The sequence below is a fragment of the Tursiops truncatus genome, chromosome 4 (genome assembly GCF_011762595.2).
Source record: "Tursiops truncatus isolate mTurTru1 chromosome 4, mTurTru1.mat.Y, whole genome shotgun sequence".
In the NCBI taxonomy this organism is placed as follows: domain Eukaryota; kingdom Metazoa; phylum Chordata; class Mammalia; order Artiodactyla; family Delphinidae; genus Tursiops; species Tursiops truncatus.
The window spans coordinates 64,755,270-64,781,103 of record NC_047037.1 but is presented as its reverse complement, the minus strand read 5'-3'; the positions used below and the strand labels follow the sequence as shown (position 1 = coordinate 64,781,103).

The 25,834-nt window shown below is 40.7% G+C and overlaps 1 protein-coding gene across 6 annotated transcripts in view; it reads right to left on the bottom strand.

Moving 5' to 3' along the window:
- The window catches only part of LPP (LIM domain containing preferred translocation partner in lipoma), a 700,420-nt gene that overhangs the window by 457,533 nt on the left and 217,053 nt on the right, over nt 1-25,834 (bottom strand). For all 6 annotated transcript variants that reach the window (XR_012331429.1, XM_019946127.3, XM_073804014.1 and 3 more), the window contains one exon: nt 7,335-7,535. Coding sequence is in view for 5 of the 6 variants with exons in the window: in XM_019946127.3 (XP_019801686.1) it covers nt 7,335-7,527 (193 nt within the window). In the remaining variant the exon portion in view is untranslated. The remainder of the gene's footprint in view (nt 1-7,334; nt 7,536-25,834) is intronic.

Genomic DNA, 25,834 nt, shown 5'->3' with positions numbered 1-25,834 from the left:
AAACTCAAAACAATTAAGAAAATGGCAATATGAAACATACCTATCGATAATTACCTTAAACGTGAATGGATTAAATGCTCCAACCAAAAGACAAAGACTTGCTGAATGGATACAAAAAAAAGACCCATCCATATGCTGTCTACAAGAGACCCACTTCAGACCTAGGGACACATACAGACTGAAAGCGAGGGGATGGAAAAAGATATTCCATGCAAATGGAAATCAAAACAAAGCTGGAGTAGCTATGCTCATATCAGATAAAACAGACTTTAAAATAAAGAATGTTACAAGAGACAAGGAAGGACACTACATAATGATCAAGGGATCAATCCAAGAAGAAGATAAAACAATTATAAATATACATGCATCCAACATAGGAGCACCTCAATACATAAGGCAACTGCTAACAGTTATAGAAGAGAAAATCGACAGTAACACAGTAATAGTGGGGAACTTTAACACCTCACTCACACCAATGGACACATCATCCAAACAGAAAATTAATAAGGAAACACAAGCTTTAAATGACAAAACATACCAGACAGATTTAATTGATATTTGTAGGACATTCCATCCAAAAAGCAGCAGATTACACTTTCTTCTCAAGTGTGCACAGAACATTCTCCAGGATAGATCACAGCTTGGGTCACAAATCAAGCCTCAGTAAATTTAAGAAAACTGAAATCATATCAAGCATCATTTCTGACCACAACTCTATGAGATTAGAATCAATTACAGGAAAAATAATGTAAAAAACACAAACATAGGGAGGCTAAACAGTACATTATTAAATAACCAAGAGACCACTGAAGACGTCAAAGAAGAAATCAAAAAATACCTAGAGACAAATGACAATGACAACACAATGATCCAAAACCTATGGGATGCAGCAAAAGCAGTTCTAAGAGGGAAGTTCATAGCAATACAAGCCTACCTCAAGAAACAACAAACATCTCAAATAAACAATCTAACCTGACACCTAAAGGAACTGGAGAAAGAAGAACAAAGAAAACCCAAAGTTAGTAGAAGGAAAGATAAGAGCAGAAATAAAGATCAAAGCAGAAATAAATGAAATAGAAACAAAGAAAACAATAGCAAAGATCAATAAAACTAAAAGCTGGTTCTTTGAGAAGATAAACAAAATTGATAAACCATTAGCCAGACTCATCAAGAAAAAGAGGGAGAGGACTCAAATCAATAAAATTACAAATGAAAAAGGAGAAGTTACAACAGACACCACAGACATACAAAGAATCCTAAGAGACTACTACAAGTGACTCTATACCAATAAAATGGACAACCTGGAAGAAATGGACAAATTCTTAGAAAGTTATGACCTTCCAAGACTGACCCAGGAAGAAATAGAAAATATGAACAGACCAATCACAAGGAATGAAATTGAAACTGTGATTAAAAATCTTCCAACAAACAAAAGTCCAGGAACAGATGGCTTCACAGGTGAATTCTATCAAATATATAGCAAAGAGCTAACACCCATCCTTCTCAAACTCTTCCAAAAAATTGCAGAGGAAGGAACACTCCCGAACTCTTTCTATGAAGCCACCATCACCAGACAAAGACACTACAAAAAAAGAAAATTACAGACCAATATCACTGATGAACATAGATGTAAAAATCCTCAACAAATTACTAGCAAACAGAATCCAACAACACATTAAAAGGATCATACACCATGATCAAGTGAGGTTTATCACAGGGATGCAAGGATTCCTCAATATACAAAAATCAATCAATGTGATACACCATATTAATAAATTGAAGAATAAAAACCATATGATCATCCCAATAGATGCAGAAAAAGTTTTTGACAAAATTCAACACCGATTTATGATAAAAACTGTTCAGAAAGTGGGCATAGAGGAAACCTACCTCAACATAATAAACACCGTATGTGACAAACTCACAGCAAACATCATTCTCAATGGTGAAAAACTGAAAGCATTTCCTCTAAGATCAGGAACAAGACAAGGATGTCCACTCTCACCACTACTATTCAACATAGTTTTGGAAGTTGTAGCCACGGCAGTCAGAGAAGAAAAAGAAATAAAAGGAATACAAACTGGAAACGAAGAAGTAAAACTGCCACTGTTTGCAGATGACATGATATTATACATAGAGAACCCTAAAGATGCCACCAAAAAACTACTAGAGCTAACCAATGAATTTGGTAAAGTTGCAGGATACAACATTAATGTACAGAAATCTCTTGCATTTCTATATACTAATGATGAAAAATCTGAAAGAGAAATTAAGGAAACACTCCCATTTACCACTGCAACAAAAAGAATAAAATACCTAGGAATAAACCTACCTAGGGAGACAAAAGACTTGTATGCAGAAAACTATAAGACACTGATGAAAGAAATTAAAGATGATACAAACAGATGGATATACCATGTTCTTGGATTGGAACACTCAATATTGTGAAAATGACTATACTACCCAAAGCAATCTACAGATTCAATACAATCCCTATCAAATTAACAACGGCATTTTTTACAGAACTAAAACAAAAAATCTTAAAATTTGTATGGAGACACAAAAGACCCCGAATAGCCAAAGCAGTCTTGAGGGTAAAAAATGGAGCTGGAGGAATCAGACTCCCTGACTTCAGACTATACTACAAAGGTATAGTAATCAAGACAATATGGTACTGGCACAAAAAAACAGAAATACAGATCAATGGAACAGGATAGAAAGCCCAGAGATAAACCCACACACCTATGGTCAACTAATCTATGACAAAGGAGGCAAGGATATACAAATGGAGAAAAGACAGTCTCTTCAATAAGCGGTGCTGGGAAAACTGGACAGCTACATGGAAAAGAATGAAATTAGAACACTCCTTAACACCATACACAAAAATAAAGTCAAAATGGATTCAAGACCTAAATGTAAGACTGGACACTATAAAACTCTTAGAGGAAAACACAGGAAGAACACTCTTTGACATAAATCACAGCAAGATCTTTTTTGATCCACCTCCTAGAGTAATGAAAATAAAAACAGAAATAAACAAATGGGACGTAATGAAACTTAAAAGCTTTTGCAAAGCAAAGTACAAGCAAGATGAAAAGACAACCCTCAGAATGGGAGAAAGTATTTGCAAACGAATCAACGGACAAAGGATTAATCTCCAAAATATATAAACAGCTCAATATCACAAAAACAAACAACCCAATCCACAAATGGGCAGAGGACCTAAATAGACATTTCTCCAAAGAAGAAAAACAGATGGCCAAGAGGCACATGAAAAGCTGCTCAACATCACTAATTATTAGTGAAATGCAAATCGAAACTACAATGAGGTATCACCTCACACCAGTTAGAATGGGCATCATCAGAAAATCTACAAACAACAAATGCTGGAGAGGGTGTGGAGGAAAGGGAACCCTCTTGTACTGTTGGTGGGAATGTAAATTAATACAGCCACTATGGAGAACAGTACGGAGGTTCCTTTAAAAACTAAAAATAGAATTACCACATGACCCAGCAATCCCACTACTGGGCATATACCCAGAGAAACCGTAATTCATAAAGATATCCCAATGTTCATTGCAGCACTATTTACAATAGCCATGACATGGAAACAACCTAAATGCCCATCGACAGATGAATGGATAAAGAAGATGTGGTACAATGTAATATTATTATACAATGGAATATTATTCAGCCATAAAAAGGAACGAAATTGAGTCATTTGTAGAGACATGGATGGATCTAGAGACTGTCATAGAGAGTGAAGTAAGTCAGAAAGAGAAAAACAAATATAGTATATTAACGCATATATGTGGAACCTCGAAAACTGGTACAGATGAACCGTTTGCAGGGCAGAAACTGACACACCGATGTAGAGAACCAACATATGGACACCAAGGGGGGAAAGTGGCAGGGTAGGGGTGGTGGTGTGAGGAATTGGGAGATTGGGATTGACATATATCCACTAATACGTATTTAAAAAAAAAAAAAAAACAACTACTGCTAGTACTTTAAAGACCAAAAGAAAAATTGCATCATCTTATTGCTCTCATCAGTCTAGAACAGAACGTGATGAGACAAAACCATATATACATACCAACTTCATTCCATAAAAAAATACGTAGACACTTAACATGGTAAAATTTGCAAGAAGACAAAACAATAAAATATATATATGGGCTCATAAGCATATAGTACAGGACACAAAGAGGTATTTGGAAATGCAGGGGCATTCCAAGAGACACACAAGTTGTTGAAAAAAAAAATCAATGAAAAATGAGAACAATGGTAGTAAAATAAAAAGACCCTAAGGGCTAAAGAGCTACTAACTTGGAAAAAAAAGTACACCTACTCTTAAATGTGCCAAAGCCCTTTAGAGAAAGTTATTAGCAGAATACCTTGTAAAAAAATTATAACATACGGTATCACATAAATATAAGTTGATGTGGAAAACATGTGGATACTTTTTCTACTTTCACAGTCAGAAATTAAAAATGAGAAAGCAAACCCCAGAGATTACAGACATAATACGAAGGTGAGAAATGTAATCGGTAACTTCAAGGTAGCAGTGGTTAAACAAATCCTGGGCTAAAAAGCTCAAGGAATGGGACGACGAGGTAAAAGAAATTTAAACAGAACCATAAAGCCTAAAAAGTGGTTAAGAAGCTCGAATCTGTGCCTGGAAAAGCACGCTCATATTGCTGTACTTTACTATTATCACCGCAAACATCATTGAGTAGCTACTAGGTGTCAGGTGTCCTGCTGGAGGCTGTTGGGAGTAAAGGTATGAGTCAGGCAGCCCCAGCCTCTAAAAGGTCCGAGTCTACCAAAGGAGACAGAACCATACACAAGTAAATCTATTAGAAGGACAGTTGTGAAAAGGACTGTATGAGACACATAGAGGTTATGGCTGAGGGACAGAGTAGAATACAATACAAAGTCCTGATAACTCTGGACTCAAACAAAGGGGACCCGAGGACTGGTACCAACTTGACCACAAGCAGGCCGTGCATCTCTGAAAAAAACACTCACACTCTCTGCGCTGCAGTTCTCATCTTTATACCAGCGAAAGGTGGACTGTGTGATTTCTGTTAGTTCTACACTCTGTCTTTGTGGCTGAGGTTCTTGGAAGTCAGGGCCTGAATTAAGCTATGAATGTTAAGGCTTTATGGGCTAGAAATTGAGGGCGCGTATGTACATAGGCAAAGAATGGCAATGGTGTAAGCTGAGACACGAGACCTCATCAACTCACACGGTAAATGAAAACTGTGTTACCTACTACCTGGGGATTTCACTAATGGTACAGAACATTCTAAATGGACAAAAAAAGAAAATGGATATAAACTTTAGAAAGTGTATAAAAAATTAAACAAAAATAACATGAATTATAAAAACACTGAGAGCAACAGAGGATGCACTAACATTTAAATTAAATATAAAGGAAAGCAAATCTTACACTTCTAACAAATATCATGTCATAATATATAGCAGATGAAGAGATGGAGCTATATTTTAAAAAGTCTGAATATCCATGAACCTTTATCCACGTTTGTCTTTAAAATGTATATATGCAAGGGAAATTTCTTCCTTTACGTATTCAAAAAAGGTTATATTAAAAAGAAAAGAGAGATTGGCAGAATTGCAAGAAAGACTCAAGACTTCAGAAATTCAGCGAGACTGAGTTGCTTCGAGAGAGGATGCCACATTCCAAACTGTTTATTGCAAGAGAAGAATTACTGAGCAGTGCACTCACCCATGCAGCCATCCGCCACCCATCCAAATATATATACACATAGGAACATACAGACATACATTTGACCATACACAATCATTCCCACTAAAAACACAGTAGCATAATAAGAGCCAAGAGGAACATAAGGATGAGTGAGAAACCACGTCTTGTTGCTTAAATGGGGAAACAAAGCTTACATTCTTATAAGGAAGTAGGGAAGTATCACCATCATATGGGGCCTGAGTGCCACATATGCCAGGAAGAGAAGGACCAGCAGCATAGCAGGCTGGGTGAAGACCACAGCCTCACTTCAGAAACTTTGTAGCCACAAAACCACAGAGAATGTCACCTCTTTTCTCTAAGCTTCCATTTCTTTATGTGAAAAAATACTTAGTTCATGGGGTTATAGGGAAGGCAATAAAATGACAATGAAAAGCATAGTGCCTCACGCGGACTATCTGGTCAGTAGTGGCAGATAGAAGAGCAGGAGGGGGCTTCCCTGGTGGCGCAGTGGTTGGGAGTCCGCCTGCCGATGCAGGGGACACGGGGTCGTGCCCCGGTCCGGGAAGACCCCACATGCCACGGAGCGGCTAGGCCCGTCAGCCATGGCCGCTGAGCCTGCGCGTCCGGAGCCTGTGCTCCACAATGAGCAGGAGGAACAACAAAAGAAGTAGGAAGTTGACAGTCAGAATAAGATGTATGTGGAAACCCAGGGAAAGGAGTGATTACTTCGGATCTAGGTCAAGTCCAGACACTGGAGAAGGTGATACAAATAGGATTGTGACGGGTGACAGAAGGGTGTGAGGTGGCATGTTAAGAAAGAACAAACATTTGAGCAAAGAGCTGCAGAGGATCAGAGATGATGCCACTGTCCCTAGAGAACCAGCTAGACAGTGGGAGAACCTCACAGAGTACAGTGACGAGGATGGGACATCTCCATGCAGGAAGAGTCGGCCAAGGCGACAACTCACCGGCATTCACAGCACTCGTGGTGAATCTGACCCCTCGTAGAGGGGTCTGAAATGCAACCACTACCTGCTTCTCTCCTCCCTCTCACATACACCAACACAATATAGGACCTGCCCCATCCTGCCCCTTGAGTGTGCATCGATCGTCATACCCGCTAGACTTCCTCACACCTCTGCCTCCTTCTCTGTAAGAAACCGTGTCTTTATTCCCTTCACATTAGAGGGGAGTCCACTGTTTGGAATCATTTTTGGACACATGTCCAACGGCAAGGGGGAGGGACGACTGGGTGGTAGACACATTTCTACAAGACAGTGGGATGGGGATGGAGGACACAGCAGTAGAAGAGCACTGAGCTATGAATGAAGAGATGAGGGTTCTAGTTTTAGCTCTGGCCCGAACTCACTGTATAACCATAGTCATATAACCCCTAAGAGATCTCAATCTTTATTCCCCAAAGAAGAGCTGCCTAGATGGTTACTTGATGCCTTTTAACCTTTGACAGTCTATACACTATGATAACCACACCACAAATTCTTGAGCTACCTTGTTCCAACACAACATTGTACTACAGATCACTTTTTATTATATTGAACTCTCCCATTTGGGGCACCCACCTCTGCAATCCTTCACTCACCTTCACCGCCAGGTTGCTTGTATGGGTTGTACTTCGGCTTTGGAGCAACGACGGGGGCAAACTTCTTCGGTGGTTGTTGTGTGGACACTGAAATGCTGGGGGTCCCAAAGGAATGGGTGGTCTCCATCCGTGCAGACACATGGCCAAGGGGCTCAGGAGAGCTTTTGGGTGGCAGCCAAGATGGGTGAGACATTGTTGAATCTGGAATTAAAAAGAAACAAACAACAGTTGTTTTTAAAAAAACACAAAAATGAAGGCAATATACTTCACTTCGTTATTACTTCTTCTTAATCCATACTTAATAAAATCTTGAAAAAGGACTCTGAGAAGGAAGGAAGGAAGGAAGGGAGGAAGGGAGGGAGGGAAGGAGGGAGGGAGGGGAGGGAGGGGAGAGGGAGGGGGAGGAAGGGAGGGTGGGGGAGGGAGGGGAGGGGGAGGGAGGGGAGGGGAGGGAGGGGAGGGGAGGAAAAAAAGGAGAGTTATGAAAAACTTGCCTTAACTGGAGGAGGAGAAAAATTGAACACTCCCCTCAACCAATCTAGAATTCCTCTCTTCCAACAGTTACCTATTTTAGTGCCTAGGACTCTTCAGGAAATAGACATGAGTAAGAAATGGTCCCTAACCTTAAGAAGTTTCTATGGTAGGAGAATCTTATACTAGCAAGGTTGGAAAAAAGCTTCAATTTTATTAATAATCTATTAAAATGATTACCACATCAATTAAATGGTGGTAAGTTACCTAAATGAGGTGATATTATCTAAATGAGGTAAAAAAAAAATAAAGTGTTGCTGGAATGTAGAAAAAGATAAGATCACTTCTTGCAGGGAGCGGAACTAAGACCTCATTAATGAGGCAACCTTCAGACTGGGCCTTGAGTGCTGAGTAGAGGTCAGGCCCCAACAAAGGAGGCAACCTTGCATGAGCGGAAAAGCACACAGTACTTCAATTTAGCGTGGCTGTGGGGGAACAAGGAAAAGTAGCTAGCAAAAGAACTAAAAATGTGGGATGGAACCAAAGCACTGACAGCTTTGCATGCAAGCTTGAGGAGTTTGAATTTATTCTGCAGGCATTAAGGAACCCCCAAAGGTTTATTCTTGAAACAAGGGTATGACTAATGCATGGCAGGACATTTAAAATGATCCCTCTGGCAGGAGCAGTACTGCTCCCCACCAAGGGGCACTTGGAAATTGCAAGGAGGGACATTATCTGCCACAATGCCTAGGACAATTATTGGTACTTAGTAGCCAGGGGCTAAAATATTCAACCCCTATAATGCACAGGGCAGCCCCGTATAACACCCATCAGGAACTCTGCTGAGCGGATACCATACAGGACCTCTAGGAAGAACTCAGCTAGGAAGGGGATACACCAGCCAGTCCAGGGGCTATCCTACTGGGATTAAAAGATACTCTGTGAGGAAAGAAGAACGATGTCTTGGTGTCAGTGTAAGCCAACCAACCCTACAGGCAGCCTGCAGGCTGGGGCCAAGCCTCACAGACTGCCACTGAGGAGGGCTCTCCAAGTCTGATTGCAAGAGCTCTCCAGCGCGGGGAGGCCCGGAAGGCTCCCTCACCCTCTCCCAGCCCCAAATCCATCCCATAATTTATTAATTGGACTGAATTAATTGAGAGGCCTCCATAATTACCTCCAGATGTCTGTAACAACAAAGAAAACTGGAAATGCAGGAAAAAATAAAGGCCTCAGCACGTGGGATGGCCAGGGAGAGATGGGGCCCAGCGTGGCCTGGGTAGCATTACACCACGCCAGGAGGGGTGACATGACCCTGAGCAGCCCCGCTGCCCTTATCTGCTGTCCCAGGTTCCCCTGCTCCCTGTCCTTAACTCACAGAGTTTCATGACAACCAATGAGATGACAACATTAAAGTGGTTTTTTTTGTTTGTTTTGTTTTGTTTGCGGTACGCGGGCCTCTCACTGCTGTGGCCTCTCCCGTTGCAGAGCACAGGCTCCGGATGCGCAGGCTCAGCGGTCATGGCTCATGGGCCCGCTCCGTGGCATGTGGGATCTTCCCGGACCGGGGCACGAACCCGCATCCCCTGCATCGGCAGGCGGACTCTCAACCACTGCGCCACCAGGGAAGCCCTATTAAAGTGTTTTATATACTGTCAAGTGCTAAGCAAAATGAGGGGAGGAAAATTGTTGGAGGTGTAGGTCTCTCAATCAAAGAGGATGACGTGAAGCAATTCCTCCATGAGGAATCAGGAGGGTTCTGTTACTTAAGCCAGTGGGGACACTGGCTTTTCACTCTGGTTGCAGGGCCTTATTTTCCTCCCCTGCACCTTGTACACATGCTAATGTACACAGACACTTGGTAAATTGTAGGTTCCTTGGAAGAGCGGGGATCATATTTTATACATCCCTAAACCACCATTAAGGCCCAGCACAAAACCAATACAGAAAAACAACTGTGAATCTGGTTTACCCCTGGTTCTTAAAACTGGCTGCACGTTTAGAAGTCTTGGAGATTTTTTTTTTTAGATACCAAAACCAAGCTCGTCTTTCAGGCTTGAGAAACTTTAATTTGGGTTTTGTTTGTTTAATTGAGCCTCAGTTTTCTACTAAAAGGGAATAAAGTGTCCGTTCTACTCTCAACAAGACCAAAGTGAGTATAAGTGGGGAACAAGTAGGATAAAATAAAGATTTGAACATTTTAACGTGCCCTGCACATTTGTAGTATAAATTTTATTTGTGGATTTTTTAAAAAATGGGTTAATATTATCCTTGCAAATTTTCTATAAATCTCAAGTTATTCCAAAATAGAAACTTTCAAAATGGGTTAATATAGGATACAGTGATTTCTAAAGCAAAGAGGCACATTTCCAGAGCAACCACACGTTGCCAATTGACTGTAGAATCCTGGCCTTTTCAGAAATTCTGCAGATATAAAGGAACAGGAAACTTCTGGGAGAATATGAAAGATGAAAATGCAAGCATCCATGTGCAAACCATGGACCCCACCATATTTTCAGTTACCCCAGCACCATAGAGCACCCTTCCACTGTACTCTGCATGGAGGCAACCCCAGTGACACCCCCAGTGAGTGCCAGGGTCTGGCCAAATACCTGTCTGCATAAGACCTTAACAGCATTTTCTCAAGCCTTTCTTCTATATGTTACCAATGGCCCGGTGACAGCACTCCCGGGATTTATAATGAAATTTAATGACCCTGAAGACTTGTTCATGCTGTGTCCACCATCTATAATGCCATTACTTTCTACCAAGTACACCCCCCCACTTTTTGTTATCTTGACCAAGCTGAAATGTCTCTGATGCTGTGAACATTTCCCTAGCTCCTTCCAGAAAGAGTAACTTAATTCCCAGGCTCTTGTTTCATACTAATAACAGTCCACATGTAAGCTATTTAATCACCTGCCTATCTACCCCAATAAGCTGGAAGTTCCTAAGTGGTCTCACTATACCAGCACAATGCCTGGCCAGGAAGCCCTTAGAAAAATATCTTATGCATGAATGGGTGAATGAATAAATGCTGATCTCCTTGGTTACTCCTCCCTTTCTAGAATCTGCATCTCCCTTCTTAGCGTCCACTGATGGAATCATCTCTTTTTTCCCTCCCTTAATTTAGAGATGTAATGAATTGTGTTAATAGATTTCTAGATCTTGAACCATCTTTGCAGTCCTAGAAAAAAATCCTACTCAGTCACAGTTGTCGTGTTCTGGTATATTGATGAATTACATATTATACTTTACATAGAATTTCTGTACATATAATACTAAGTAAGATCATTCTGTAGTGTTTTCCTCTACTTGTTTTACTTATCATCATTAGGTTTTGATATGGGGGTTCTGCATCCTCTTCTACTGTTTGGATTAGTCTACTGATAAGACTGGAACTATCTGATCTTTAAAGGTTTATCAGAATTCAGTGTAAAGCCATCTAGATATGAAACTTTCTTTAATAATAGAGCTTAATCATAGTTCCAAGAACTTCTACAATAATGGTAGCAGTTGTATACTTCTTTTGAGGTCATTTTTCAGCATTTATATTCTGCTGGAAATGCATCCATTTCCTCTAGGTTTTATCTCTGTTCCCCTTCCCCCAAGCTACCTCTCGATTAAAAATGATGTCTCATGTGCTATGTACCATTTAGATCTGAGCAGCACTTCCTACTAGTCCTTGAAGACATAATTCACATTCTCCGTCCTCCAGTTCAAGCTATGTCCCCTTTCACTACATTTCCACAGCACCTGGGATACCGCCGTCACCACTCCCATCACATGTCACTCTGCCTCTCTGCTTGCCTGTATCACAAACTAAACTCTTCGATCCTTGAGAGCAGAAGTAATTATCATGCTCCAACCTCACGGCCTAATACACAATAGGCACTCAATAAAAATGTCTGTTAATTTAATAAATGAATAAATTTATTTGCCAAGCCCTAGAGCTCCAGATAAAGCAACGTCTCATCCTGTACTCAGATGGTTCAGATTATCATCCTGTTTTCAAGGAGTTTAAAGCCTACCTGAGGAAGATGTATTTTTATATGTGAAAAGAGAAAAAGGGCAACACAAAGTATACAAAAACAAAGAAAAACCAACTGGGGTATGTAACAGGATGTAGCACAGGGGTACTCTGAAAGCTAGGGGGCTCTGAAAGACAAAGGGATAAGCAAAAGGACAATGCCTGAAAATTCTGTGAACTGAAGGAAGAAGCAAGGCATTTCTTTGAGAAGGCAGCAGACCAGCTGAACTGAAATGAGGGACTTAGAATATTTGGGGGAAAGATTTGGAAGGTTAAAATGAGCCTTGCTCATTTAAAGGTCTTATACAGAGAAATAAAAAGCTAGAACTTTTATCTTTGAAAAGGAATCTAACAGGAGTGAAAATTCTATGTAAGAAAAACTAATCTATGCAAAATGGACCCAAGGAAGGAGATAAATACAATAGTATAGACATAGAGTCCCTATGACCCCAGTTCTAGTCTCAGCTTTGCCAGTGTGACCTTTAACAAGAGAGGATGCTCATTTGTAGAATGAATGTCTGTAAAGTCCCAATCAGCTCTAATATTCTAGAGTGCTTTCCTTCTCTGAAATCTTAATTACAGCCCTTCATTTTGATAAATGGGTTTGAGAAAACCTCACAAGTTTAGTGAACAGACGAACTAGAACATTTCCCTGGGGTTTCTCAGCTTCTCAGAAAGAGACCCATGGTAAACAGAGAGATAAGCACTGGTGAGAGCTGGTTTTGCTGGACCAAAACTTACCCTGCTCTTACTTCCTCTGGTTCTCAATTGGTTTCACTCTAAGCATATAATCATCATGAAAGCAAGAAGTGAAAGGGAAGATCTACACAGAGGCTCTGAAAATACACAAACACCATCAGAAGAGAGGAAAGCAAGAGAAGTGGCCCTCCTCTAAGCAAGATACCTACTGCTGATGGGAGTTAAAAAGCTGGGGCTTCCTAAGCACTGGTCTTTCAGGAACTGTCATCAAATGCAAAGCAATTAAGAAGAACCTAAGAGGTTTCACTTATTGCCGCTCTGTTGCTCTTCTGTCTTCTCCTCCTAACTGTTCAGTGCGTACAAGAAAGCTACAGACCGACAATAAATAGCAAGTGTTTATTGAGGACTTACTATATGCCAAGCAATTTTCTACTGGCCACATAATCATTCTGACTATTACATGAGGTAGGGTTATCTTTCTCCATATTTAGCAGATCAAGAAAGTAAGGCTCTAAGAGTTAAATAACTTGCTCAAGGATACACAGCTAAGGAAGAGCAAAGCTGAAGCTAGGACACAAGTCTTGGACCCAAAAGCCATGGTCTTCACCGTGGTACTACCTGTCTGTTTGGAGGAAAAAGAAAACACCATAACCCAAAGAAAGTCATCACTTAGAAACAGGAGATTTTGCTTTCACATCCATCCCTAGCTCCTACGTCCTACCTGCCAAAATGTCTTCTCTATTTTGTTCCATCAAACCTAACTGTCATGAGCCCCAGGATCACAAACCGATGAAGCCAAAAGTCCAGCCAAATTGATTAGACACAAGAAAACACAAACAACTGAAAAGGGCCATGTGCCGTCCAAGACCCTTCCTCTATGGCTGGGAAAACCTAGGGCTACAGGTAAGGTGCCATTTAATACTAAAAATGGCTACCAAGCCCCTCTAAAGATAGCATGTGGATGACAAGTCACTGTCATCCACAAAAACAGAGTGAACTAGTGCTTGCTCAAGTTTTGCTTCCTTTCTAAAATCAGTAACAAGGGAGTTCCCTGACGGTCGAGTGGCTAAGACTCTGCGTTCCCACGGCGGGGGTATGGGTTTGATCCCTGGTCAGGGAAGTAAGATCACGTACGCTGCATGGCGCAGCCGAAAAAATAAAAAAAGGCTTACAATCGATAGTACTCTTCTTTAGACATTTACGTAGCTCACCAAACTTTAAAAACAACCAAGCCCCGTTGTATGGTATTATCTAACACCAAGAGCTATAACCTTAAGGAAGTGGTTTTCAAAACTGCACACTGGACTCATCTGGGAATCTTTATGTATGTATTCTGATTCAAGGGTTGGGAATAATTGACTTAACTTAGAGTGTTTATTTTAATCTTTAAATTATGTTGCATTAGTCCCTAAATCTCCCTTGGCAATTAACCCAAGCAAGGCCTGGCTCTTGGTCAATGTTTGCTGAATAAATGAATGACACTGAAGGAAGAGACAGGTATGAACAACACTATTTTATTGGTAGAAGAGAGGCTGAGGGGCTTGTGACTTAGACATCAGAAGTAGTTGATAGCCGATTGAGTTTAGGATTCGTGTCCCTTAGCAACATTTTCTCCACTTAAACAAGCAATTAAGATTTAAATAACACTGTCCTATACCTTTGGAGATTTTTCATGATCTTCCCTCTTTGTATAAAAGTCAGTGCCTTCCTAGAGTTTCAAAACTGCTTTCTTAAGGGGCTGTTAAAATGGTACACTGTACTTGCCTCCCTAGACTACAGCTAATGATCCTTTTCTACATCTTGGTCCTCAGCTGCAAGATACCTGATCTTCTGAATTCAGACCCAGTTCCCAGTCTCAGCTCTGCCATGAGCTCATAGTGCAACCTTTGCTCTCTCTGGGATCACAGTGACCTCCTCTGAAAATGATGGGACTCGATTATTAGATGAATGCTGATGACAACTCTACGCACAAACTCATGAGTCTAGGGAAGATCCCGACTGTAGAACTAGCCAGAAACAAGTAAAAGTCAGCCATGGAGATTCCAAACCATCCATAATTCTCCTCTTAGGTCATCAGTGAGGAAACACAGCCCTCTTTTTTGTTGTTGTTGTTCTTTTTTTGTCACCCGTTTCCCTGTCTCTTCAATCCTCGCCATTGTGGGAGGGAACCTTAGAATGATCTCAGAGATTACCAAGGTATCAATCAAGATTTATTATGCACAAGTAAATAAGTACTTTAGGCAAACCTTTTCCAAACGGTGTAGGTAAGTCCCTACCAGTGTAATTACGAAGCAGATATGCTGTGGCATGTGACGGAAGCATGGGAAGACAACGTTAAACAACAAGGCAGGCTGAAAATTGCACACAATTGTTAGTTGAATAGCAAACGTAATCACTCTTCCTCTGATGAGAGCTGGAAGGGCAAAGAGGATCTGCCGTGGGCTGAAAATGTCACTGCATTCACTCCACTTCTCTTTACAGGCAACTCTGGCCCCACACTAGCTAAGTGCCCCACTCTCTGCATGGACAGCTGCCATTACTCGGGAGGGGTGACGAGAGAACAACGCTACAGAAATGCCAAACATTTATATAGACTATCTGACAGACAGATGGAAATACTGGAAAAAACACTGGACTGAGATGCAGAGGACTTGGGTGGATTTCCAGCTCAGCCACTAACTGGCTCTATGACTTTAGTCCCTTGACCTCTTCGAACCTCAGTGTGTCTCCCTATCTGTAAACTGAAGATGAGATGCCTGCTACCATTCCTTCCAACCCTCATGTTCCATGACCCCCCCTACAAGTCCGCCAGCTGAGCGAGCTGAGGTTTCTTACAAATCCATCTTCACTCCTATGAGTCCCCTTGACTGGGGGTGGTAGAGTGAGGGGAGGCAGACCAGGAATCAACAGGTTAAATGCCAACCTGCCTTGCACAGAGTTAGTACGAATACAAATCAATGCGAGAGGTGCAATCCCTATGACTGGCAACACAGCTGGTGGCAAGAAAAACGCAACTACACTTGCAGATGTCAGTAAACTGAGAAGCAGAAAGAGGGAGAAGCATCAGTCCGTTCAAGTAAACGTTTGTCTCTGATAAAGAAGTGAGGCGGAATAGAGACATAGTCCACATTGCACTGTCACTTCAGATTCAGAATATCACACGGAAGGGGAACAAGCGACCCTGACAGGGAAACAACAGCACTGGAAGACCAGGCCTCTCAGAAGATGGTAAAGGAGAGAATGGAACCAAACCAATTGCTACCTCATGAGCTTTTATTTGCCGCAACTGGGTGACAACAGCCAGGACAGGCTACTCAATGGCTAAGAAGTCACAGGGAGTTGCACCTGGATTCAACCCAGTTGTTCTGCTTCCGGAAGGTGTTTGTGGTGGAAAAGTTTCACTAAGCAAGTGAGAAACTCTTGCTTATTCTTGGATACTAACTAGAAAGAGTGGGTAAAAGGCACTGAAATAGACATGGGATTAAAGAATTTCTCTTCCAAAAGAGTCAGCACCCACGCCATTGGAGATCAGCACTAAAGTCATGAGACCCCAACTTTGCACTCTAGGTCACCTTTAATGACAACGGTTCTACTTGGCTAAGTGAACAAGAAAATAGGTACCCTGTCTGGACCTCAAATTCTCCAGCTCTGATCAGCTCGGTGCTTTGTGACCACCTAGAGGGGTGGGATAGGGAGGGTGGAAGGGAGACGCAAGAGGGAGGGGATATGGGGATATATGTATACGTATAGCTGATTCCCTTTGTTATACAGCAGAAACTAGCACACCATTGTAAAGCAACTATACTCCAATGAAGATGTTAAAAAAAAAATTCTCCAGCTCTAAAGTAATGAGCATTAAGAAGATGATCTCCAACATGCTATGTTCTGCAACGGTAGGCTCGTCTGGGGAGTGTGCTGTGCTTATTTTTTAAATGTACTCTTAAGGAGCTTTCTCTTAAGTCTCTGATTCTAGCAGACTTTTCTGTACAAGGCCAAGAAAAGGGTGCAAACAATACCTTGAGCCCTTTGAGTTCAGTAAGTCTACTTCTCAAAGTGGAAATCTGGATTTACAAAGATGAGATTCTGAGTGCCTGATTCATAAGGGTTTAAAATTCTGGTTTATACCCTGTCCCTCCACCAGGATGAAAAAGTGACCATGGGAAAAATCACCAACAGCATCTCTAACAAGGCCTAGCGATCTCTTTGGTGGTATCTGGCTGGAATCCTCTCATTCCAAACCCAGTGCCAAGTGGGTAGGTCCACAAGTTAATGGCCACTCACTGTCTGCTTTCCCCTGACAGCCTGTTCAAACCTGTATTAAAATACAGGAACACCGTGTTTTAGCTATCTGTTTACAAGTCCACTGTACCCATTAGACAGATCAGTGACTATTACTAGCACTTGAGGGATGTTTTCATTGATTTTAATTTTTTTAATAATTTTTTTGTTCTTCTTTATTACAAATTCACTTTGATATCCCAATAAAACTATATTGAATAAGAGAAGAAAACCTCTATTTTAGATATATCTTGAAACGTAGAAACATTTCACTTTGTCTTCAATGAATATAAACGCTCTATTGACAAATCTCAGGCCATATTTACATGACACTACTATATGTGATACTGTGAAGCAATGTTTGCTCAGACCATATAACCTGCCAAGAGTAATCACAGCAACAAGACACAGAGTTAACTGTTACCCTCCAGCCTTCTAAACATTATATTGCTCACAAAACTGTCACCTGTCAACTGTGCTGTTTGTATCCTAATGTCTCATACCAGTTGTAAACCAGTTCAGAGCTTTTGCATAGAGTTTGGATGCTATAATTTGAATTAACATTATTGAATTTGGGTAATATGATTATTACAAGTTAAAGTTTCCAAATTAATCTTTGTTTCTCTAATACTTAATTTTCATCTTAAATTTCTGTTAAACCCCAAATCTACTTCATTCTAAGGTTAAAATGTAAGGATATTGCTAAATTAAATTAAAATGCCTAGCCACTGGAAAAATAAAGGAGGAGGAAGAAGAGGCACAACTTTTCATCCTTCAAGGATCATAAGATGCAGCTTTAAAGAAGAAGGAGACTCAATGCATTATATGCTCTGAAATTAAAATTTCCATTTAACACCAATCCAAGAGCCTGGAGAAATTTCTCAGTATTTGAAATGGTATGAAAACCAGGCAGGCTTCTCATTAGAATGTGTTATAAATTCAAATTATGGAAGAGAGGCTAGTTTTCCAATTTCACATTTAATAGCAAAACAATTGAAACCATTTTCAACTGGTGACCTTTTTCTTAAGTCATGTTGGAAGCTGCTCCACTTTTATTTCAAGATTTTGAAACAGAGACAAAATCTGTAAGAGCATCGACCAATAGCCGCTGAGTAAAAACGAGCCAGGCTGTTTCGGATCAGTTTCAGAATGACATGGGTGGATGTTTATTCCCTTTCAAATTTCTTTCGACGAGAACGCTGATGTTATGCCTTCTGCATTTTTATTAATTACTGACTACCATGCAAAAAAGGCAATGCCATGTGTGAAGAATGTACTAAATTGGCTAATATTCTGGGGAAATAAAACACATACATACACATGCACTTTAGACACAGGTAAGGCAGCAGCTAACGACTTACGAATATAGAAGTTTTAATATCCAAGAAGCATGAAATTGTTAATGAAGTTATTTCGTCTAATATGGAGCTGAAGTTGAAACTTAATCACCCTCTGTGAGTGTGTTTGTCCAAATCAATGACAAGGAACTTATGACCTCACAAGGCAGCCCCTTCCATGGCAGGAAAGTTATAACTGCTAGAAAGTTATGTGAGGCTGAAAACTATTCCTCTAAGAACCACCGATCAGTCCTGCTTTTTCCTTGGAATCACAAGCCCTCTTATACATAGAAGCCCTCCAGATACTTAAAATATATATATATTTTTTTAGTTTTGTATGTAACTTTTTCTGTGTCCCAAGTTTAAAAAGTCACATTCTGGGCTTCCCTGGTGGCGCAGTGGTTGAGAGTCCACCTGCCGATGCAGGGGACACGGGTTCGTGCCCCGGTCCGGGAAGATCCCACATGCCGCAGAGCGGCTGGGCCCGTGAGCCATGGCCACTGAGCCTGCGCATCCAGAGCCTGTGCTCTGCAACGGGAGAGGCCACAACAGTGAGAGGTCCGCGTACCGGGAAAAAAAAAAAAATCCCATTCTTCCCTTTTTTTTCCAACCAGCCTTATAGCTTTAGAACAATAACATAAAATTTTAAATCTCAAACCAGTAGTTTTCAAACTTTTCTTTGGCAAAAAATTGTTTCTTCATGCCAAATCTTTAAGAAAATCCCAAGAATAAAATAGACAAATTGATAAAAGAGTTCCTCGGATTTATTTAAATCTTCGTCCTTCGGCAGAATACACTTCACTTGTGGGGGAAGCATAAAACGTATTACTTCCTTAGCCCTCCAATGAGAACTATGCTATGAGCCAGGTTGAAAACCCTCTGCTCTAAAATCTTACAGTGATTGTAAGGAAATAAAGAACACAGACGGTATCTTCCTATATTTTCCTAGTGCCTAATACAGAACCTGTCCCATCATCAGCGCTTAGCATGTGATTAGTATATAAAAGAGAAGGGAAACTTAAGGATTTGGGAACATAAAGAGTTAATCTCTGCTTCTGAATCATGTCAGTTCACATTTCAAGCACTGTTCTCCACAATTCCTTATAATTAGGGTGACTATACATCCAATTTATGCCTACTGTTTCAGTGTAATTATCAATAGTGTCCCTTTTCACTCTCAGAAGTGTCCCCATTTAGACAATACCTTATATATAGTCACTTTACTTATAACAGCAATAATGAGGTTTTGGTCACTGAGTCCAAGAGAATTCTGAATATGATAGGGTCCTCTCCCAAAGGCTCCATATGGCCAAAGACCTTCCAACTTTGAGTCTATTACTGCAACTGCTAAGAGGGCAGAGCAATTAGCAGTGAGAAGGTCTTGGGGGCTTCCCTGCTCCAGAAGCACGTGCTTCCCAGTAAGGATGGAAGAAGGTACCAGAATGATTGCGCAGGAGTAGAAGAACACAGGATACAGGAGAAATCAAGAAGAAGCTAGTATCAACTACCCTACTCACTCAGCCTCTTTCTCCTGAAGTAAAGAATATCACCTTTTCCAAGAAAATCAGATTATTTACTTCAGTTATATCTTTACCACCTGCCCACTCCTGTCCCCATGACCATCAACATTACCAGTGATTTTATGTCTACTGTTTCAAGTAGAAGGACAATTTGGAACAGGAAAAATTAGGGAGTGGGCAAGAAACAGAAATAAAATGTGTCCAAATGTATTCACTAGGGTACCAGAGTAAAGGTGGAGGGGATTACTTATAAATGTTTTACATTTTTAAACAGGGGTTGGGGGAAAGTTAAGGGAAACGAAGTCAAAAGAATTCAATGCCGGCCCATTGGCTATATGTCAGTTTGATTTATTTTAAATAAACGATTTTATATTGATTTCCCTTGGAAATTCAAAATGTATATTCCACAGGGGCGGGGGAAGAGGCGAAGCATTCAAAGTGGAAAGTTGACAACCCCTGCCAAAGACGGAACTCCCCGCAGACATGGTAAGCACTGTTGTATCATAAAATCGCATGTCTCCTTGTAGTACCTTCCAAGATGTTTGAAACCAAAACAGTTTAGAATACTCTCCCAGCTCAGGATCTTCCCTCCTTATGGCAGTTTTTCTGATAAATAGGAATTCCCCTTAGGGATTCCCTAAAGTAAAACTCTTGCCTTCCCTTCTGTTATATAATTAATTACACTGACAAACAGAGATCTAATGGAACGTAATTGTTAATCCATCCTCAGTTTAATATCAACTACACACAGAGCCTTACAGAAGCCATGCCCAACATGTGACAGCAACCCTTACTGTGTTGGAAATGGCGGATGAGCACTCAACCTTGCCATATTGCAGAGGCTGTCTGGCAGGGTAGGGTTTGATTGCAAAAGAGATTTTGCCAAAATATGTGTACCAGCTTGAGACTTGGAAGATAAAAGTAAGATGGAAGCCACGCTCTGCCACTTTGGCTCGCTGTCTGCTGGAAACACGGTCATGGAGACAGAGGGTTTTTCTGCATCCACATTCCAACATTCAGTCTTCAGCCCTGTGGTTGTCAAGAAGCAGCTGCGGCAGAGAGAGCAGCTGGACTCCAGGTTTTAGGGTCCAGTTACTACCTTCCCGATCGTGGCTTCTTAATCTCTGGTTCACAAGTAGTGTGCCGTGTTCCTGACCACAGCAGCTCCATGGTAGCCTCATGAATCTTTGCTGTCCCCCACACAGTAATTTTATGTGGTTCTGAGATTTACTATTGGAAGCTCAGCCTATAGCCTGCTCTATACAATCTTCCAATGATTTTGAAGCACCTAACACCCTGAATTAAAACCTTTCTGGTTCAAATATCTAGAGTGGTTTGTTTCCCAGAGTAAACCCTAACTAAACCCCACCTCCAAACCCTCAAAATTCCATTTGCCAATAGACAGTAATGATATTTTATCAACAAGAGACAGGTTCAAATCACTCACTGTGCGAAGAGATCTTGAGTGCCTAGGCAAAGCCCTCTGATTTTCACTAGGGAGCAGAGCCATGCCCAGGGCAGACACAGTGCCAGCCCTCTCAGAGCTCAGAGACTGGTAAGAAGAGACACGGGGGGAAGTATGAAGCGACATGCAACAAGCCAGCAGAGAACCTAATCTAACTTCATTTTATCACTAACTGGCCACGTTTGCAAATCAAGGGGGCTAGCTAGATGGATGAAAGTCCCTTGAAACTCTAACATTCCACAGTTCTATGAGTCTTTGTACTCATAAGGGAATTTACTTGGATTCAAGTCCTAACAAAACTTCCTAAATTTTCAGTTCCCTCAATCTGAAGGTCAGAGCACAAAGGTCACATAACACACAAGCCTCATAGAGTTAAAATAGAAACAGGAATCACTGAGCCCCAAATGTGAAGCATTATAGCAGCCTACAACTAGAAAACCTCAGGGAAAAAATCCAAACTCATGGTTGCAATGGTTGTTAAGAACACCAAAGAACAAACACAGTTTCTTCAGGGTCTCTGTCTTCTCTGAAAATGTCTGCCTCACTGTCTGAAAAACAAGGGGAATATTTACATGTAACTGTCTTCTCTGAAAGTACTCAGGCCAATACGTAAAAGAAATATTAGGCAAATGCGATAATGCTTAGATCTCTCAAGAAAAGTCACCAGTTTCTTCGTGTCTTGGACAAGAAAATCCCTGAAACTCATAAAAGAGAAGCAATTTTGTGGACAGGAAGAAAAATGTCAGCAAAGTCAAGGTCATGCATTTAAAAGCAGTTCTGCTACCAGCTCCAAGGGCAGTCCAAGGCCAGGGCCTTCCAGACCTCGCCGGGCCTTAGTTTCCTCATCTGTAAAATGGAGACAACAATCTCTGCCCTGCTTACCTCATAGGTGTTGATGAGGATTAAGTGTGACACAGGACACAAGAGCATCTCATAAACAGCAGATGATACATATATATGAAGAAACATTATTAGTAAAGGAATTTCAAAGGAAAGCTGTGAACGGTACTTCGCAGCAAAAGGAAATATAAATATAGCCATGATTTTACAATTTTATAATCAGGAGGAAGAAATAGTGTTCAGAATTGTGACAAACAATGATGTCCAAAAGAGAAGAGAAACCAGCTTGGCTCTGTCATAATGGTCTCAGTTCCTGTAGCACACACAACAATGGAAAGACTGCAGGGAGGGGCAGAGGCACCCTTTGTGATGGCAGCTCACCCAGGACATGGAGACCCTGGACTAAGAAAAGGACGCTTCCACCTCAGTCACTATCATAATCTCACGGTGTGTGTCTTCTAAGAACTGTGTGGCTCTGTGCAAGTCACGTCACCATTTTCTCACTCATATCTCTTGGAAAACAGAAATAACCATCATCACTCAGGAGTGAAACATAATTCTGATCATTCTTTAAAGCAGTACAATTGGAGGGAGGGAGGCTCAAGCTCTAGGGTTCCTCACCAGGACAGACAGAAATGCAAAGGTAGATCTTGCCCACAGTTGGATTTCAGGCCCCAAAGGGCATAGGTAGGTTCAGACAACAACTAACTCTAAAGGAGCTGGAAGCAGCAAAGCACCACTCAGGATGGAGAAACAAAGTGGTCCTCCAGGGCTTCCCTGGTGGTGCAGTGGTTGAGGGTCCACCTGCCGATGCAGGGGACACGGGATTGTGCCCCGGTCCGGGAAGATCCCACATGCCGCGGAGCGGCTGGGCCCGTGAGCCATGGCCGCTGAGCCTGCGCTCCGCAATGGGAGAGGCCACAACAGTGAGAGGCCCGCGTACCGCAAAAAAAAAAAAAAAAAAAAAGTGGTCCTCCAGCCTCAGTCTATTGGCAAGTAGCTGGCCTAGGACACGGGTAAGAACTGAACTGAAAATCAAGTCCCAGGACCTCGAGCACAAAGTTACAGGAAGAGTTATCATTCGTGACGCAAAATGGTGCCCTGTTAGTCTGCACTGGTCTGGAGATACCACAGGTCTCCAGGGCCTGGAGACATCAAGTGACAAGAAGATAAAATAAGTGAGATAAATTAACCCTACTTGTAATTCACTGAAGAGGAGATCTCAATGGAAAACAAATATAGCAAATAATAATAATAACACACATACACAACTGCAACAGTAGAGAAATGCAAATTAAAACAGCAAGGACATACTACTTTCCACTCACTGGCAAAAAAAATGAAAAGATACACAAAATTCACTTTGGGAACAGATGTGTGAGGAAACTGACACTTACAATATTATGTTTCTTCTTACAAACAGATGTGTTCTCTATTTCTTTATTAGATGTGTGACTTGCCTATGGCCGCTTTGGTGCCACAATGGCAGAGTTGAGTAGTTGTGACAGAGACACTCTGGCCTCAAAGCCTAAAATATTTGCTAACTGGTCCCTCACAGAAAAATTTTGTAAACCCCAGTTCTAAATTTTAAAAAGTTATTATTTCCAATTACTAAAGATATAATCAATCTGTTCATTTATTAAAGCTTTTCTCTAGTTGTCTTTTTTTCTTAACATGACCTTTAATTCATAGCAAGGTCTATTCTGATATATATTCATGATACAACTCTTTTTTCATTAATGACTACCAATTACCCCAATGCCATTAAAAGAACCCTCCCTGATCAGCTCGGTGCTTTGTGACCACCTAGAGGGGTGGGATAAGGAGGGTGGGAGGGAGGGAGACGCAAGAGGGAAGTGATATAGGAACACATGTATATGTAAAACTGATTCACTTTGTTATAAAGCAGAAACACCATTGTAAAGCAATTATACTCCAATAAAGATGTTAAAAAAAAAAAAAAAGAACCCTCCCTTTTCAAAATGTTTCAAGGTGGTCCCTTTATTGCATATTGAATTTGACCTGCAGTTGCTCTGTTTCTGGGTGAGTTATGTCACCCCAATGGCCTTCATCTATTCCAGCACCAACACTTCAATTATGGTTCCCTTATAATCTACTTTAGCATCTGGCCAGGCTGGTCCCTGTCCCTCGTTACTCTTGTTTTTCAAATTTCTCTTAGCTGTTTTGCCTGTTTATTATCTAGCCCATGTTAGAATTTTTTTGTTAAGATTCAAAAACAATTAACTTGTAAGTTGTGCTGAGATTACATAAAATGTAGGGGTGCGTAACTACTTAACAACCTTAACATTTCCATTTACGAATAAGGTATGTCTTTCAGTTTATTCAAGGGCTCCTTCATATGACTCAAAAAGCTCGAGAACCTCTTTGGACAAGTCATGTACAATTCTCATTAAAATATGGATTTTTCATTTTGCTGTGAAGAGGTTCCCACAGATCACAAAGTATTCATTTTCAAATGCCATAAACAAAATATAACTAGACATGAGACATGAGGACACATGTTTAACCTCACAATAACCAAAGAAATACTAGCACCAAGAAGACAACGTATCTAATGCTGGCCACTGGGGAGACACTGACCCACTCACTCATTCCTGCTGCAATTACAGAAACATCCCTTGTAGAACACAAGTCATCGGGGAATTTGAGTAACCATAAAATGCTAACCTCTGACCCTGAGATCTCAACCCTCCAACATGTTTAAGATTTTTGATGAACTAAGCTATATTTATGCATAAAAATGTCAATCACCGCAATACATAAAAATAATGGAATAATTAAGTAAGATATGGCATGACCACTCAATGAAATATTAAACAGTTATTAAAACTGTAATCTTTCAAGAATATGCAGCAGTACAGAAAATGCTTAATATATGATGCCATATATGTATATCATATGTAGCACTATGGTAATTTTTGCCTAATAGCTAAAGACTGGAAGGGAATATACAAAAATGATAGGTTGTACTTATCAAGGTGGTGGAATAATGGGTGACATTTTTCCTCCTAAATGGTCTGAGCTTGATATAATGTTGCAACTTTACTTAAAAACATTTTTAAAAGAGAGGACCAATTTTAGGTGCCTTCCAGATCTAAGGTTTGCAATTCCTTTGTTATTTAAGGTGGAAAGATGAGACTCAGGTGTCTGATCTGACTTTTCTAAGGCCCACAGATCAAGTCACAGACAGAACTGGGACTAAAACCCACGTCTTCAGACTTGAGAGGTAGTATTCTTTCCTACACAGCATTTTTGTGTTGTCATTTTTCTCAAACCAACTCTAGAGTCATTTAAAAAATTTTATACATTATTAATATATAAAATAACAATGAAACAATTAATATAAACGAAAATAACAATGTCCAATTACCTCTCTAAGAGAGCAACTGCTTTTAAAAATCCTACAAAATGCTTTAATGTGCTAGAGATTGAATGAAACTTCTTTTCTAAACATGGCTATTCAACACAGCAGAGGATATCAAAGTATGTCTTTTCTACAAAAGCTTGCTTAGTAGAATTAGTCATTTCTGCGTAAAATCATAAAGCAATTTCAGTGAGTTAAGCATTAACTTAATAAAAAGGTAAACTCCGCCTTTGGACACTTACTTTAGAACCTGTGAAGTCTCAACCTGCAGTATTATTACTCTAGAGGAGAAAATACCTTCGAAATTCAAAACCTAATAAGAACTAGTTCCTTGACTTTTCTCACTGCAGCCTGACAACAAATTTGGCAGAAGAGGTATTTATACACCTGTATACACAATGGATAATCATAATTAGCTTGTAATATTCCGTAATGCCTAAAGATAACATTTGGAACCCACATGTATTCTAATGTTCTG